At 43.4% G+C, this 15,085-nt stretch overlaps 1 protein-coding gene across 2 annotated transcripts in view; it reads left to right on the top strand.

Moving 5' to 3' along the window:
- Positions 1 to 15,085, top strand: part of Spon1 (spondin 1) — a 265,873-nt gene that overhangs the window by 18,408 nt on the left and 232,380 nt on the right. For both annotated transcript variants that reach the window (XM_042691690.1, XM_042691689.1), the window contains exon 2: positions 3,371 to 3,477. In XM_042691690.1, the coding sequence (XP_042547624.1) occupies positions 3,371 to 3,477 (107 nt within the window). The remainder of the gene's footprint in view (positions 1 to 3,370; positions 3,478 to 15,085) is intronic.

The raw sequence follows: 15,085 nt of genomic DNA, 5'->3' as shown, positions 1-15,085 counted from the left end.
CATGTTTTCAGCTGTCTGGGGATAGAGACTTCAGAGCCTATATTCAATAGATAGTAATTGTATTTATGTATCTATGTTTACATATTTGAGTCTTACTTGGTAGATCTCTTTTTTCTCATAAGCCTGTGGGCATTAAACACACTGTTTAACTGTTTCTGTTTTTGGCACTCGAAAGTTTCCTAAAGGATGTACTTTTTATTTTCATTTCTACTGTCTTTCATTTCTACTGTTGAGAAGGCCCTTGAACTGTATTTCATTTTCTATTTTATTTTAGCTTCCTTTCTTAATTTCTCCAAGGTTGGAGAAGTGGGAGTTAAGAGGCCAAAAATCTTCACTAACATTTCAGAACATTTGCCACCTAAGTGACAGTCACCTCACTCTTCTGAGCTCTGAGGACTTGGAGAGGTCAGGGTTAGCTCCCCACCTACACTCTGGAGCCACATTTAGGGTTTCAGGTGTCAAATCTATTACATGTTTTGTTTTCAGCCAGGGATGACATGAATTGGTGATATAGCACCTTTAGAGTCAGCTGCCACAGGATGGAGGGAAGAACTGGTCTTTTTCCTGGCACGGGCTTTCTTAGGCATGTCAGCTCCAAACTGGAGCCAGAGCCTGCCCTTAGCTGTCTTGGCCCACAACCAAGTTGCAGTATCCCTACTTGGGGAAGCCAGTAGGTATTTTAAGTACTAAGAGGGTCCAAGGCAAAAAGCATTACATTTTTATAGAAGTCCCATGAAAGATGAAATTTTAAGTGATTTCTGAAGAAGTCTGCAAGGAATAGAGGAAGTGGCACCTTCCAGGGTGAGCTGCTACTGCTTTTCAGGAAAGTGGCAATGGAGGAATCTTGGACCGGATGTGAGGCAATGGGATCATGCTTGGTGCAGCCTCAGAGGCATGGGTCAAGTCTGAGTCCATTCCTGCCTATGGGAGTATGAGCCTTAACTGAAAGGCAGTGGTGCAGCAGGGATTGCTGGTCTGTCTCAGCTAGGCTCCACAGAAGAAATCTATATTCATTTCCTATGGTTGCTGGGCAGATTACCACAAGCCAGTGGCTTACAACAGCAGAAATTTATTCTCTCATAGATATGGAGACTAGAAACCAGAAGTCAAGATGTTGGCAGAGTTGTTTCTTCTGGTGGGCCCTGGGAAGAGTGTTCCTAACTGCTAGCAATCCTTGGCAGTCCCTGGCTTTAGATGCATCAACAACCTACTTCTGCCATCCCATAGCATTGTTCCCTTTGTGTATCTGTACCTTTTCTTATAAAGACGCTAGTTATATTGGATTTAAGGCCCACCCCAATCCAGTATGACTTTTTCTTAATGAATTCCACCTGGGACTAGTCATAGTCCCAGGTCATAGTCTCAGGTGCTAGAGGTTACAATTTCAATGGAAATTTATGGAGGACACAATTTCATTTTGGGGGCCAGTACTGGGCCTTCAACTCAGAGTCTGGGTGCTGTCCCTGAGCCCTTTTGCTCAAGGCTAGTGCTCTTGCACTGGAGCCACAGCTTTGCTTCTGGCTTTTTATGGTTATTTAGAGGTAAGAGTCTCTCAGACTTTTCCTGCCAAGGATAGCTGTAAACCCTGATGTCAGATCTCAGCCTCCTGTGTAGCTAAGATTATAGGTGTGAGTCACCAGTGCTCAGCAGGAGGACACAATTTAACCCACTGAAAACCAAGGTTCAAATGAGAATTTCGGTCCAAGTGACTTATTAAAACGGGGCAGGAACAAGGCCTTGATCCCAAGCAAGATTCCCCAGCAAGGTTTAGTTTGATTTTGCAGGTCCATTTTTGGAGTGTAAAGAACCCCTCAAGAGTTTGCCACAACCAGAGATAAGGAAATGGGGCCTTTTATAAGAGGTTATATAGGTTATATAGAGACCTGTGGGTGGCCCTTCAGAAAAAAGCCACAAGTTCTGGCCACCAGAGTGATATTAAAATGGTTCCAAGAAATTTGAGGAAATCTGGTGGAGTGTCCTTATTGTCTGCTCTCTTGTCATCTGTGCCTCTTCTTCTGGAACTATGGAAGGTAGCCTTGGAAGTCTGCCACCCTCTCTCTAGAGATTGTTAGACTGCTTTAGGGTGTCAGACAAGAAACCCCAGTTCTGTCATCTGACATTGTGCCTACTATTTTTTCTGTTGAGCACCACACTTATCTTACGTTTAACTCTGGCCCTAAGCCAGCATTTATTTGGGTAGTTTGATGACCTCTGGGGTGTCTGTTGACCTCTGTATCTTAGTTCTCTGTGAAACTAGAAGTCTGGATTAGAAGGTGCTTGGGATCCCTAGTCTATAAATCCGTATCTAAAGTCAGTAATTTAAATCCTAATTTACATCCACCTGAAGGAACTTGGACTAGATGATGAGGATACAAAGGGAATGAAAACCCAGCCCTTTCTTTTCCCTGCCTTCTCACAGTCCAGTACAGAAGACATTAGGCTCTCAAGCTAGATTTCAGTGGAAGTTTTCTTGGTAGATACGGGACGTATAATATAGTCATAATGCCAATTGCTGTAACAAATGACTCCTCAGAGTGTAAATTTACATCCAGTTCATGTGAAGTACAATATGGATATTTCTGGTCAGTGAGTGATTCTACAAACGCTTGTTGAGAAACCCAGTTTGTGACTCCACTGAACTTTTTCCGGATCATGAGAGCCCTGTGCCGGATTCCCTGTGTGCAGCAGGTAGTGACAGGAGAAGGACACAGGCTGGAGGCTCATTGTCTCCGTCCACTGATAGAATCTGGGTACAAGCAGACCTAACCGCAAGGGGGCTGGGGAAGATGGTCTAGCTGGGTTTCCACAAGAAGAAAAGTTGTTCTGGAGAAAACACAACAGTCGGTGCCACCAGAGACATCCTCGAGGAATTTGTGCTGTAAAGAGCTCACTTTCTTTTTGGCCAAGCTAATGGAAGTGTAACATGAGATAACTGTCCAGATTGAAGTATCTGACTAGGGACTATCTTTATCCAGTTGGGATTACTGAGAGAACACTTATCACAGCCCTGGATGGTTGAAGAATTCTCAAGTAAGCTCTCAGGAAGCACATGCAGGAGATCAAGGCCAGTCTGTACTACACAGGGAGAATGTATGGAAAAAACGGTTTAGTTTTGTTTTGTCTTCAGTGAGAGATTAAGCATTTAGCAGGTTCTGAAATGTAAGAGGGAGCTGAGTGAAGAGGATGAGAGTCTTTTACTCCTCTAGAAGTGAAGCTTCTCCTCGTGTGCTGCCCCTGCCACACATGTGTAGCTTGTGGATAGAGAATGCAGGTTCATGCCATTTGGACAAAGGAACACAGTTGACTCCTATGCTGATAAATTGCCCTCTCTCTCTCTTTCTCTCTCTCTCGCTCTCTCTCTCTCTCCCAGTGACGCTTTTGGCTGCTCCTCCCTCCTACTTCCGAGGCTTCACATTAATTGCTCTCAAAGAGAACAGAGAAGGTGATAAGGAAGAAGACCACGCTGGCACCTTCCAGGTAAGACCGGCTCCCACTTGCGTTTTTCCTGTGGAACCTTCCTGCGATGGTGGGAAGAAGCCATGTGAAAGGTGGGCAGATGCTGAGGAGTCTAAGGAGAAGTGCAAGTGGCTGAGATGACTTCTCATGCAGCTTTTTGACTTTGTTCAGGTGGGCTACCTCTGTCCAAAACCATACTGGAGTAGCAGCAAAGGCTTCAGCTTGGCTTTGTGGGGTTGGGCCCTGGGCAGGGCTCGCTTCTCTCTGGCAGCTCTTGCTGCTCATCTCAGGGCTCTTGGTGCCCTTGGCAGCAGGCGGTCTAACGTGTGGAGAGCACTCAGAACCCTGGCTGGGTCCTGCTGTTTTCCTGGCAGAGGCGTTTTGTGATTGACTGGCAATTCTCAAGTGTAAACGGAACAAGAGCTCAGGACAGCCAGGCTGGAGGGAGTTCAAAGCGCAGGGAAAGGACTATTAAGGGAACGTACAGATTGATTTATGAGGGAAGATTAAAAGAATTACATATGCTTTGCTTGGCCAAATGAACAGGGCCGAGTTTAAGAGGTGGTAATGGTCTTTGAATGTCAGTCCTCCTGAACATGCTCCTCAAGGGGAGGCTTCCTTTGACTTTGTACAAAAGGGCACAGCAAGACGAAAGTGGGTCAGGAGAAGAAAAGGAACCTCAAAGGCCAGGGCCCCGACTGTGAGTCATATTTCACTGTGGAATATTCTTCCAAGGGAAGAGGTAAGAACTCTCTCCCCTCTGAGAAGTGGAAAATCAGAACGCATCCCAGGACTGGGGCGATTCTAGGGGGCCAAATTTGTTGTCTCTGATTTCCATTGTGCTGGAATTCATTTTTATCTGGCATTTGCAAACTAAAATGCAAAAAGAACGCTTCATCTCATAGCTAGCTGCTGAGAACTCTGATACATTCTCGCCCTCCATGTTTCCCTTCCAAAGGCATCTTTTAATTCTTTGGGGCCAGGTTGTAGTCACAGGTTGAATCCTATGATTAAAAAAAAGGAGGGGGGGAGGGCTGGGAAAGTGGCTCAGTGGTAGAGTGCTTGCCTTGCATGCCTGAGGCCCTGGCTGGGTTTGACTCCTCATCACCACATAAGCAGAAAAAGCTGGAAGTAGCACAGGGGCTCAAGTGGTAGAGCACTAGCCTTGAGCTGAAGAGCTAAGGGACAGCGCCCATGCCCCATGTTCACGCCTCACAACTGACAAAAAAAAAAAAAAAAGGTTTCCCATTGCCTGGAATCCTAAGTTTCTGGCCCAGTACTTTTCATTCTGTGCTTTTTGAAATGATTTTCTGTGACGTGTATCTATGTGACTAAATACTAAATATTAGTGATGGTCAGTGCTTGTTGAGTTCTTCTGTGGTCGAAGAACCATACCTACAGGCCTTTTTGTGTCTTAGTTTATCTTTCCTTAGTTCAGTGACTAGGCCTTATCTCTGTACAACCTTAGTACATAAGGGTTGAAACCAGAAAGCTGACATCATTTGTGATGGCAGCTAGTAAGTAGTATGACCAACTCCCTTTATCCAGGTGTCAGACTTGAGAGTCTCAGGTCCTGGCTACATTAACACTCCTGGCACAGACTTCTCCTCCACAGGTGAAGGTGGAGTTTCCCTCTACATGGAAGAGAAGAATGACACATGCTCCTAGCCTAGAATGCGTTCAGATAGAATCTCTCCAGCTTTGTTGTGTTAATATGAGTACAGGCGTGTGTGATTTAGCCAAGTTTTAGTAGCTGAGGGATCCAGATGCCTGAGTGGCAGGAGATATGGATATCTAAAAGAAAGAGTGGATATGTTGGGGACAGAGTTGAACTGAACTTAATCTTCAACAAAGCAAACTTGATTAACTCTATAATGAAATTTACCAACATATACCCAAAGTACTGAAAGCACAAAAATGAACATGAATGATGACACCCCAAATGTCCACTAATAATTGCTTTAAACATATATATGTATATATATATATATATATATGTAACATGGAATATTGCTCAGTCTTAAGAAAGGAAAATTGTAACATACTACAACATAGATACATAGATTAATCTTGAAGATACTATATCACGTGAAAGAAGCCCATCACAAAAGGACAAATACCTTACGATTCTGTGTATAGGAGATACCAAGCGTAGTCAAATTGATAAAGATAGAAACATCAATCCCTAGTGGTTGCCAGAATTTGGAAGAAAGAGGGAATACTATTTAACAAAAGACAGATGGTTGTGGTAAGAGTAACAGTGTGATTTTTTTATGTTATACATATTTTGCCACAACTTAAAACTGGTACTCAGGGTCCAGCCTAAAGGAGACATGACTGAATTTGGCAATGTTCTGGTTTAACTCAGTGAGTTGTTAGTCCTCTGACTCACTGCTTCTGCTGAGCTTGATCTTTGTCCTTGCAACTGATAGGTGAATATAAAGCCCTCCTTAAAATGAGCTATGGGTAAATATTTGCTCGGCGAATGAATGAACCTGTGTCCCTGACTTAGCCCTGCTCATCCCTGCTTCAAAGTTCTGTCTCTTTATGAGCCTTTCTCCTCTTGGAACTTCTCCTATCAGTCCTTAATGTGGTTCTTGAAGCACAGTCTTACCACAACTGCATGTGGGAGCTACACAATCTCAGCCCACCCAGATACTGGGTCAAACCTCAGAGGATAGGGTCCTGCACCCTGCATTTTAGCAAGCTGGGGTGGAGTGGGGAATGTGATGCTTGTTCAGGTTGGAGAAGTGTGGTTGTAATAAGACTCAGACCAGCCCATCCAGTGTCATATCCCCCTTTTTTTGGTGCTGAGTGCTTTCCAGTCATTATTTCATCCTGAGCGTTAAGGCTGTAATGAAGTGAGAATTAGTATCCTGTTTCTCACAGCTGAGGAACTTGTGGCACCAAACAACTAAATGATGTTCCGAAGACTTCCCAGCTCTAAGTAATAAAGCTGAGATTCAAACCCAGGTTGGCCAAACATCAGTGACTCACACATGTAATCTTAGCTACTCATGAGGATTGTGGTTTGAAGCCAGCCTGGGCAGACAAAGCTGAGAGACTGATTTCCAGCAACCGAGCAAAAAAGCTGAGCGTAGAAGTAGAGCTCAAGTGGTAGGGCACAAGCCATGCACACAGACACACACACAGACACACATAGACAGACAGACAGACAGACAGACAGACAGACACACACACACACACACACACACACACACACACACACACACACACACAAAGTGAGAGCGAAATATTCTGAGCGCAAGCCCTCACCACGAACAGACAACATACGCAAATACCCAGGTAGGTCTGGCTCCAGATTCCTGTTTGCTACCAACTGTGTCTGGCTGTGTCACAATGTGCATGTGTTAAGTGAGAAGAGAATCCACTTCAACTTTCTAGTTTAGTCATCTTTTTGTGTTAAACGTTTTATTCTACTACTTTTCTTCTTTTGGCAGGAGAGGGTTTGAACTAGGAACCTTTTGACAAGCATGTACTCTATGGTTTGAGCCACACCTCCTACTTCTTTCCATTGGCAACCTTGTAAAGTGATTTTTCTGATGGTAAAACAATCTGCAAAGGGTTAAGTAAATTCACCAAAGCAACGCAGTACCTCAAGGGCCCAAATATGGTGCTGGAGTTTTTCCTTCTACTTCATTTCCTTCCCTGTCCCACCTTTGAGCTTTCTACACACATCACCTGGTTGCCTTTGGGTCTGAGATGGCCAGGGGGTTGGGGGAAGAGGGGGATCACAGCCCAGGCCCCTAGCTTGCCTCTCCTTCCTAAGACACATGGCACTCTGTCTGTGCTTTCTAGCTTTGGAGGCATTCATTCGTTCATTCTGCAGTTTCTGGTCAGGCAATGGGGACGGGGTGGCTGAGCGGGTGGTCCTGCCCCCCCTGGAACCTGCAGTGTTCTCCTGGTCGTCCCCGGAGTTTGCCTCTGCTGTTGATGGGAGGAGGGGCAGAAGCTCAAGCCATCTCCTAGAATGGGAGCAGCCCATCAAAAACTGTGAATGCGACTGTCATTTTTAAGAAGCATGGTGATTACCAGACAGACATACCTCTTTCTAACACCTCTTCTTTGCAAAATGACAAGTCTGAGGGCTTCATAACTTGCAAAATTCTGATTTTTTTTTGTGCCTGTGTTGGGGTTTGAACTTGAGGACTCACTCACATCTTTTTGTACTCAAGGCTGGCACTCAAACACTTAAGCCACAGTGTGTGTGTGGGGGGGGGGGGGTAGGGAAGGAAGAGAAGAGGGTGAGAGGGAGGGAGAGGGAGAGAGAATCTCTTTTATGAGCTTTCTGGGTGGACTCCTGCTTAATTGAAAGTGACATGGAATTCAGAGACTATGCTCTCTGTGTAAAAGTAAGCCAACAATTCTCATAACTCATATGACTAATAACTCACCACTTCCTGGCTAAGGTAGCCCCTGCCAGCTGCCTGCTCACTCTCTTGCTTTCTTTATGCTCAGCCACAGTGTCCAAGGGAGGTCCTGATCACCCTTATTTACACCTTTCCCTCCCTGCCACTCTGACTCTGAGCTGGACACCTTACTCCTGTCCCTCAGAGTTTTTTCTACGGCATTTATTGCCACCTGGCATGCTGTCCATTTCACTTGTGGCCTGGTGTGCTGTCTACCCCTTCCACTGAACCATGAGCCCCTGCAGGCAGGGATTTTATGATATGCTTCGCTGTTCCTTCCACCCCTGGTGGCAAATCTGGCTAGCACAGAGGAAGCACTCATATTTATTGACAGAATCTTAAGCGCTGCAAGCACCAAAGTTCAAGCTGCTAATTTGTAATACCACTGCTCTATTTTTAATTTATGGCCTATAGGCAACAATGAGGTAACAGTCTTCCAGTGAAAGGCAGACTGCCAAATGCTTGCCTGAGAAGTTCCTCATCAGTACCATACAAACAAGTATCCTGTCTGTCTGTCTCTGTCCATACTGGAGTTTGATCTGGGGGCCTCACACTTGATAGGCAGGCACTCTACCACTTGGACCACCTCAGAACCCCTTTTTATATTGGTTATTTTTGAGGTAGGGTCTTGCTTTAAGCCAGGCCAACCTGAACTGATTCTCTATTTGTGCTTCTCAATGTTGTTGATATGACAGGTACTTACTGTGGTGTCCAGCTTTTGGTGGAGATGAAATCTCACCAACTTGTTTTTTTCCCCCTGGATTGGCCTCAAACAGTAGTATCTCATTCTCTGCCTACCTAATTGCTGGGATTTTAGGTTTGAGCTACTGCACTTGGTCAAAGTATCATTTAACAAACAATTGTTATGTATTTTAAACTACTTATTTAAAAACTATTTAGTGATCTCTCCATTAACAAAAAATGTATACTAGCAGCTAATGGGTTCTGAGTCATATTAGAACCTAAAGGGGGATTTTTGTCACTTTCTTCTAAAATTAAAATACTACTGTACATTGTTTATGGGAATTCTGTTTGAGTTAAAAAATGTGCTTCATTATAGGGACCTAAGCTTAATTGTGTGACTTATAAGATAATAGGAATTTTTTGAACTGACATTTACTAGTGTAAATGATGGACTGAAAAACAATTTCTCAGGTAACATGGTTTTTTTTTCTTTTTTGGTATTCATTTCTTATTTGGTAATCACTTGGTATTCATTCCCATAATTAAACTTAAAAAACTACAGAGGTGCTGAGCATTCCTGGCTCATGTCTATAATCCTAGCTACTCAGGGGGTTGAGATTTGAAGATTTTAGTGCAAAGCCAGCCTGGACAGAAAAGTCTGTGAGACTCTTATCTCTAACTACCAAGAAAGCAGAAAGTGGAGCTATGGCTCGTTATAGAGTGTTAGCATTGAGCAAAAGCTCAGGGACAATGCCCAGGCCCTGAGTTTCAGCTCCAGAACTAGAAAAAAAAAAAAAGAACCAGGCCTAGCTACTTGGGAGGCTGAGATCTGAGGATCATGGTTCAAAGCTAGCCTGGGCAGGAAAAATCCCTGAGACTCTTTAATTAACTACCAAAAACCTGGAAGTGGAGCCGTGGCTCGCTCAAGTGGTAGAGTGCCAGCCCTGAGCAAAAAAGTTCAGTGATAGTGCCCAGGCTCTGAGTTTAAGTCCCAGGACTTGCATGAAAAAGAAGCCCCACAATTTTTGTGGTTCTGATGTGTGAGCCCCTTGACTCATGTACTACAGCCCTCCCCCAAATGCTCTCAGCATCTTTTACAAGTACCTGAACATGAGTGCCCTATCTTGCCACAGCCACAGAGGCTGATGGGAAGGGAGGCACACTTGACATCAGGGCTGAGCATTAGAGGCTTAGAGCAGGCTAAGCTAATAGAACAGATCCAGCAACAATGAAAGTGAGGGAAGGATGGAAAAAGTTACCTCTCTTAGATCCCATATAAACACAGTGTAAGAGGTTTGGATTTGAGCAAACATACAACAATAAAAATACCCTAGGAATTTCAGTTGCTTGTAAGTTCAGAGTCATAGTTAACTTTTCATACAGTATAGGACTACCAAAAACTAATGCGGTCTCAGGATGGTTTTGTGGGAAGAGGTCAAGAACATAGGTATTAGACTGCTTTATCAGATGCTTAATCCATCATAAGAGACTCCCAAATACTTCCTTTCCTTCTCTACAGTGTAGCCTTTCTAGTAAATGAATACTGAAATATTAAGTGTGTGAAATATATTCATGTATTCAAGTATTTTTCCTTCAGAATAGTCATTACATTTATAATTATTTTTTATCGGACTACTTAATCTTGTCTTGCCCTACCAAATTGTCTGTTTTGTTCACTATTTGCAACAATTTACACTATGAATTGTGCAATGTGTGACAAATACTTTTTGGGTCAGGTGCTGGTGACTCATACCTGTAATCCCAGCTAGATGTGAGGAATACAGTTTAAACCCAGCCCAGACAGACAAATTCACAAGATTGGGACTTCAAACCTCCCCAATGCCAAATATAGTGCCTTGGCACCATAGACTCCAGGTCAGTGGAGTCTCTTTCTTCTGGGCACACATCCATGTGAACAATGAATCATAAGTATGTTCCTCCAGAAGTACTTGCTTATCAGATACCCACCAACAGGTTGAATTCTCTATTCAATGACTAGCTGGCTGAATGGCCAGCTCCAGCAGGTGAAGACTGAGAGGCTTCTTTAAACCTTTCTCTTTTTTGTTTGTTTTTTTCATTTTGGTCCATCATGGAGCTTGAAATCTATGACTGGATGCTGTCCCTCAGCTTCAGCTCAAAGCTAGTACTCTAGCCAGCACCCGGCCATTCTTTAAACCTTTGTTAAGTTTAGGAAGACTACAAAGAAAGTCAAATGAGGGACTGGAGACACAGCTCAAGTGGTAGAGAGTGCCTACCTTGTAAGCATGAAACCTTGATTGAGTTCAGTCCCCAGTTAAAAAAGTAAAATGAGCCAGGCACAGGTGGCTCACGCCTGTAATCCTATCTACTCAGGAGGCTGAGATTGGAGGGTCATGGCTCAAAGCCAGGCCAGGCAGGAAAGTCCGAGACACTCTTTTCTCCAATAAACCACTCAGAAAACCAGAAGTGGCGCTGTGGTTCAAGTGGTAGAGTGCTTGTCTTGAGCTGTAGAGCTGAGGGACAGTGCCCACGCCCAGAGTTCAAGCCCCACCACTACAAAAACAAAAAAAAACAAAAACAAGTATTACTGGATCCATGACACTGAAAACTATTCATTGTGGTGTTGGATGGTTGACTGGCCCCAATTATTGGGTTTCCCAAACTCTTCTTTCATAGAGCTTCACTGAAAGTGGGTTTCAAATGATAACTTTGGTAAAAGTTTCTACTTCAAGGGTTTTGGAAGCCATGCCTATCTTGCTCCCAGGTACCATTCTAGTTGCTTCATGTAGTAATTGAATCCTCTTCCTCTTGGCTGGAAGATCCAGGAGAGGAGGAGTTGTCTTCCTAACAGCATAGCTAGTGCTCAGGGCAATATAACACCACTTTAATCAAGTAAATCTTAGTCACATCAAGTGTATTGTTCTATCAAACCCCTTCCGTGAGGAAGGCCTTCTTATCCCCACTTGTGGGCAAAATCAAACTAGAGGAATTAGAAGTTTAGGGCACAGAGGTAGTAAATGGCAGTCAGTGAGCAAGAGTGGAATCACTGAAGGTCTGTCTCACTTTTTTTTCTCTTCCATATCTTATAGCTCCTGGGGCAGATGTGTGGGAGAGACAAAGACAGAAATTGATCTCTCAAGTCTCCCAATCCTTTCTGAGCTGTTCCAAGGATCACACTTGTTTTATGATTTCATTTCATGCATGGCCATCCTATAGGTCTTAGCCCTTCAAATATCATCCTCTGATCATTCTTGACATCCATGTCTTCCTTTTATCCCACTTGGAGTCTGTGCCCTGACCTGTTTTCTGAGCTGTCAAACATGGTCCATCCCTTTCTCTTTGTTCTTCACACATTGCATTGTCCCAATGTGCCAAATCTCTGCTCTCTTACAAGACTGCGAAAAGGCAGAGAGCTGGTGTGGCCACCTCTGGATTCCCAGGCCTCATTAAGACCTGGCACACTGGCCAGCTGATAAATGTTTTCCAAATTGATGGATGACTGCCGCTGGAATTTCTGGCCCTACCCGCTGGCTTGCCGACCTAGCTGGTCACATACTTTCCTGCATGGGAACAAGCATTGTTTCCACATCTACTTTCTAAGGGTCTGGAAGTCATTTTCAGACTGATAATAACATTGTTTAGTAGTTAATATGCGACGTTTACTGCCAAAAAAAAGAAATTTTATTATGTATCCATTAAGTACTGAGTTACTTGTTTTTTCCAGTATTGAGGATTGAACTCAGGGCCTTGATACCTCAGAGTTCTACCACTTGTCCTAGTCCCTTTATGTTTGTCTTTGAGGTGCAATCTCATGCTAACATTGCCCGGGCCAGTCTTGAATCACAGTTCTTTAACTTCTGCCTCCTGAGTAATAGAGATTATAGACATGAACTACCATGCCTGGTTCCTCTCTCTCTCTCTCTCTCTCTCTCTCTCTCTCTCTCTCTCTCTCTCTCTCTCTCTCTCTCTCTCTCTCTCTCTCTCTCTCTGTGTCTACACACTTGGGCTTGAATTTGGTGGCTACAGGCTCTTAGTGTTTGGACTTGGGCTAGCGCTCTACCCCTTGAATCATGCCTCCATGTCTGGATTTTTACTAGTTAATTAGAGAGTCTTATGGACTGGGTTTTGAACTGCAATTCTGATCTCAGCCTCTTGAGTAGCTGGGATTATAGTCATTAGACACTGATACCTGTTTATTAATAGTTTTTTAAAAATGCCAGTAAGTTGTGCCAAAGATGTTGCTCAGTAGTAGAGTGCTTGCCTAGCATGCACACGGCCCTGGGTTTGATCGCCAGCACCATTATAAAACAAGCAAAAAACATTCAGACATCTTAATGTAAGAGTGATGTACCTCTGTGTCAGAAACACTTGATGGCATAGGTCATAATTCTGTTTTGCCAACACATAAAGCCATCATGTTTATCTGTTTGGTTTGGGGTCAGTCATGGGACCTGAACTCTGGGCCTGGGCACTGTCCCTCAGCTCTTCAGCTCAAGACTAGCGCTCTACCACTTGAGCCACAGTGGCCACTTGCAGCTTTTTCTACTTATGTGGTGCTGAGGAATTGATCCTAGGCCCTCATGAATGCAAGGCAAGCACTCTGCCATTGAGTTACCTGCCCATCCCCATTTGTTTGTTTTTAATAGAGTTCAAAGTGTGAATAGATCATTGCTTATTAAAACAGTGATGTATTATAAGGTATTTAGATTATTAAAAATATAAAGGTGATGTATATCAGGGTTATGTTTCATAAGTCAGATAATGAGTACATTTCCTTTTGGAAATATCGGCTATTCCCTCACCCTCTCCCAGTTTTTCCCTCCTGTGCCCATCCACAAGTTGTATAGTTCATTTTCAACATGGTGTCTAGTGAGTACCACTTAGGTAATTTTTAATATTATAAGTTAGCAAAGAACCTTTTCCTTTTCTTTTTCTTGTTTAGCTGGAACTCAGCGTCTGGCACTGTCTCAGAGCTTTTTTGCTCAAGGCTAGCACTTTACCACTTTAAGCCACAGCTTCACTTCCAGTTGTTAGGCGATAGGAGTTTAATGGCCTTCCTACCTGCTTTGACTTTGAACTGTGGTCCTCAGATCTCAGCCTCCTGCAAATCTAGGTTTATAGGTGTGAGCCACCATCGCCTGCTACAGAGTACATTTTTAAAAAGAAAACATTTTCATTTGTTGATTGCTCACAAAGAAATGAGCCTGCCATACACAAGGCACAGTCTATTTTCTAAGGACATGGATTTCCTAATATGGCTGTCCTTACCAACCTTGCATGTCAGTAGCTCAGATCATTTCCATCGGGTAGAGTCTCAAGTTACTGGATCAAAAAGGTCTTCAGGTTCTCTGTTCTTATTACTATATCACTTTTGTCACTTTTGAAACAATAGGAGTTTAAATGGAAGCTGAAATCAGGCTCCTATGCAGAGAGCATGTGGCCTTTACCAACTTCCTTTGTCTGGATTTCCCCTCTTGGATCCAAGACTGTCTCTCTAGGTAAACCTCACCTGGTACCTGAGGTCTTTTGTGTTCTGGAGGCCAAGGTACTGACTGCAGGAAGTTCCCATCTATCTGCCATATGGTTACTAAACCAGATCTGGCAAGTGCTGTTCTTGTACTAATATGTTCCTAGAATAAACTTCAAGTCTTTGTAGAGCTATATCCTGATGAACTATTTAACATGGTTCAGTATTTCAAGGTTCTTCCTAGATTTGGCATCTTTTATCTAACATAGTCATTGTCTTCCCAGCCCTAATTCATCTGTGGAGCAAATAAGCTTGTATCCTCAGCCAATGGTGAAGGTTGGGAGACTATTTCCTCTTCTCTGCCTGGGATGCTCTTCCAGATTCTGCAAACCTACGTCTCTCACTTCTGCCAGATTTCTGCTCAAATGTCATGTTCATCAGCACCCATTTCTCATCCTGTTCTCCAAAATAATATCACCATTGCTTTTGATCTCATTTCCCTGACTTTATTTTTCTTCATTTGACTTAATATTGCTTGACATTTGGTGTGTGTACTTGCTTATTAGCTATTTTCTTTCAGAGTGCTGTGAGCTCACTGGGTAAGGGCATTGCTTTGTTCAGCCCTGTAACAGCCTGGCACACAGTGGATATTTAATAAATAGCTCTCCATTTATTAGACATGTCTTTAAAAAATCGACCTAAGAAAGAAATTGGGTTTTGACAATGAAGTGACTATATAGTTTTAAAAAAATGAGGATTCTGGTACCTATTCTCCACCTGTTCCTTTCTTTTTTTTTAATTGTGAAAAAACTATACAGAGGGGTTACAATTACATGGGCAAGATAAAGAGTACATTTCTTATCAAGCATTGTAGCTTCCTCCTTTGTTTCCCCTTCCCATCCCTTCCAAGCCTCCCCTCCCACCCAATCCTCCCCCCCACCCCCCCACCAAAGTTGTAAAGTTCGTTTTTGACATGACAACTTGTACTTCTCATTGTTGCAACCACCTGTTCCTTTCTTTCTTTTTTTAAATTTCTTTTTCTTTTTTTAATTGTGAAAATTCCATACAG

This window comes from Dipodomys spectabilis, unplaced genomic scaffold, assembly GCF_019054845.1.
Source record: "Dipodomys spectabilis isolate Male_0828 unplaced genomic scaffold, ASM1905484v1 ptg000145l, whole genome shotgun sequence".
Lineage (NCBI taxonomy): Eukaryota > Metazoa > Chordata > Mammalia > Rodentia > Heteromyidae > Dipodomys > Dipodomys spectabilis.
This window is presented reverse-complemented; position numbering and strand designations above follow the sequence as displayed.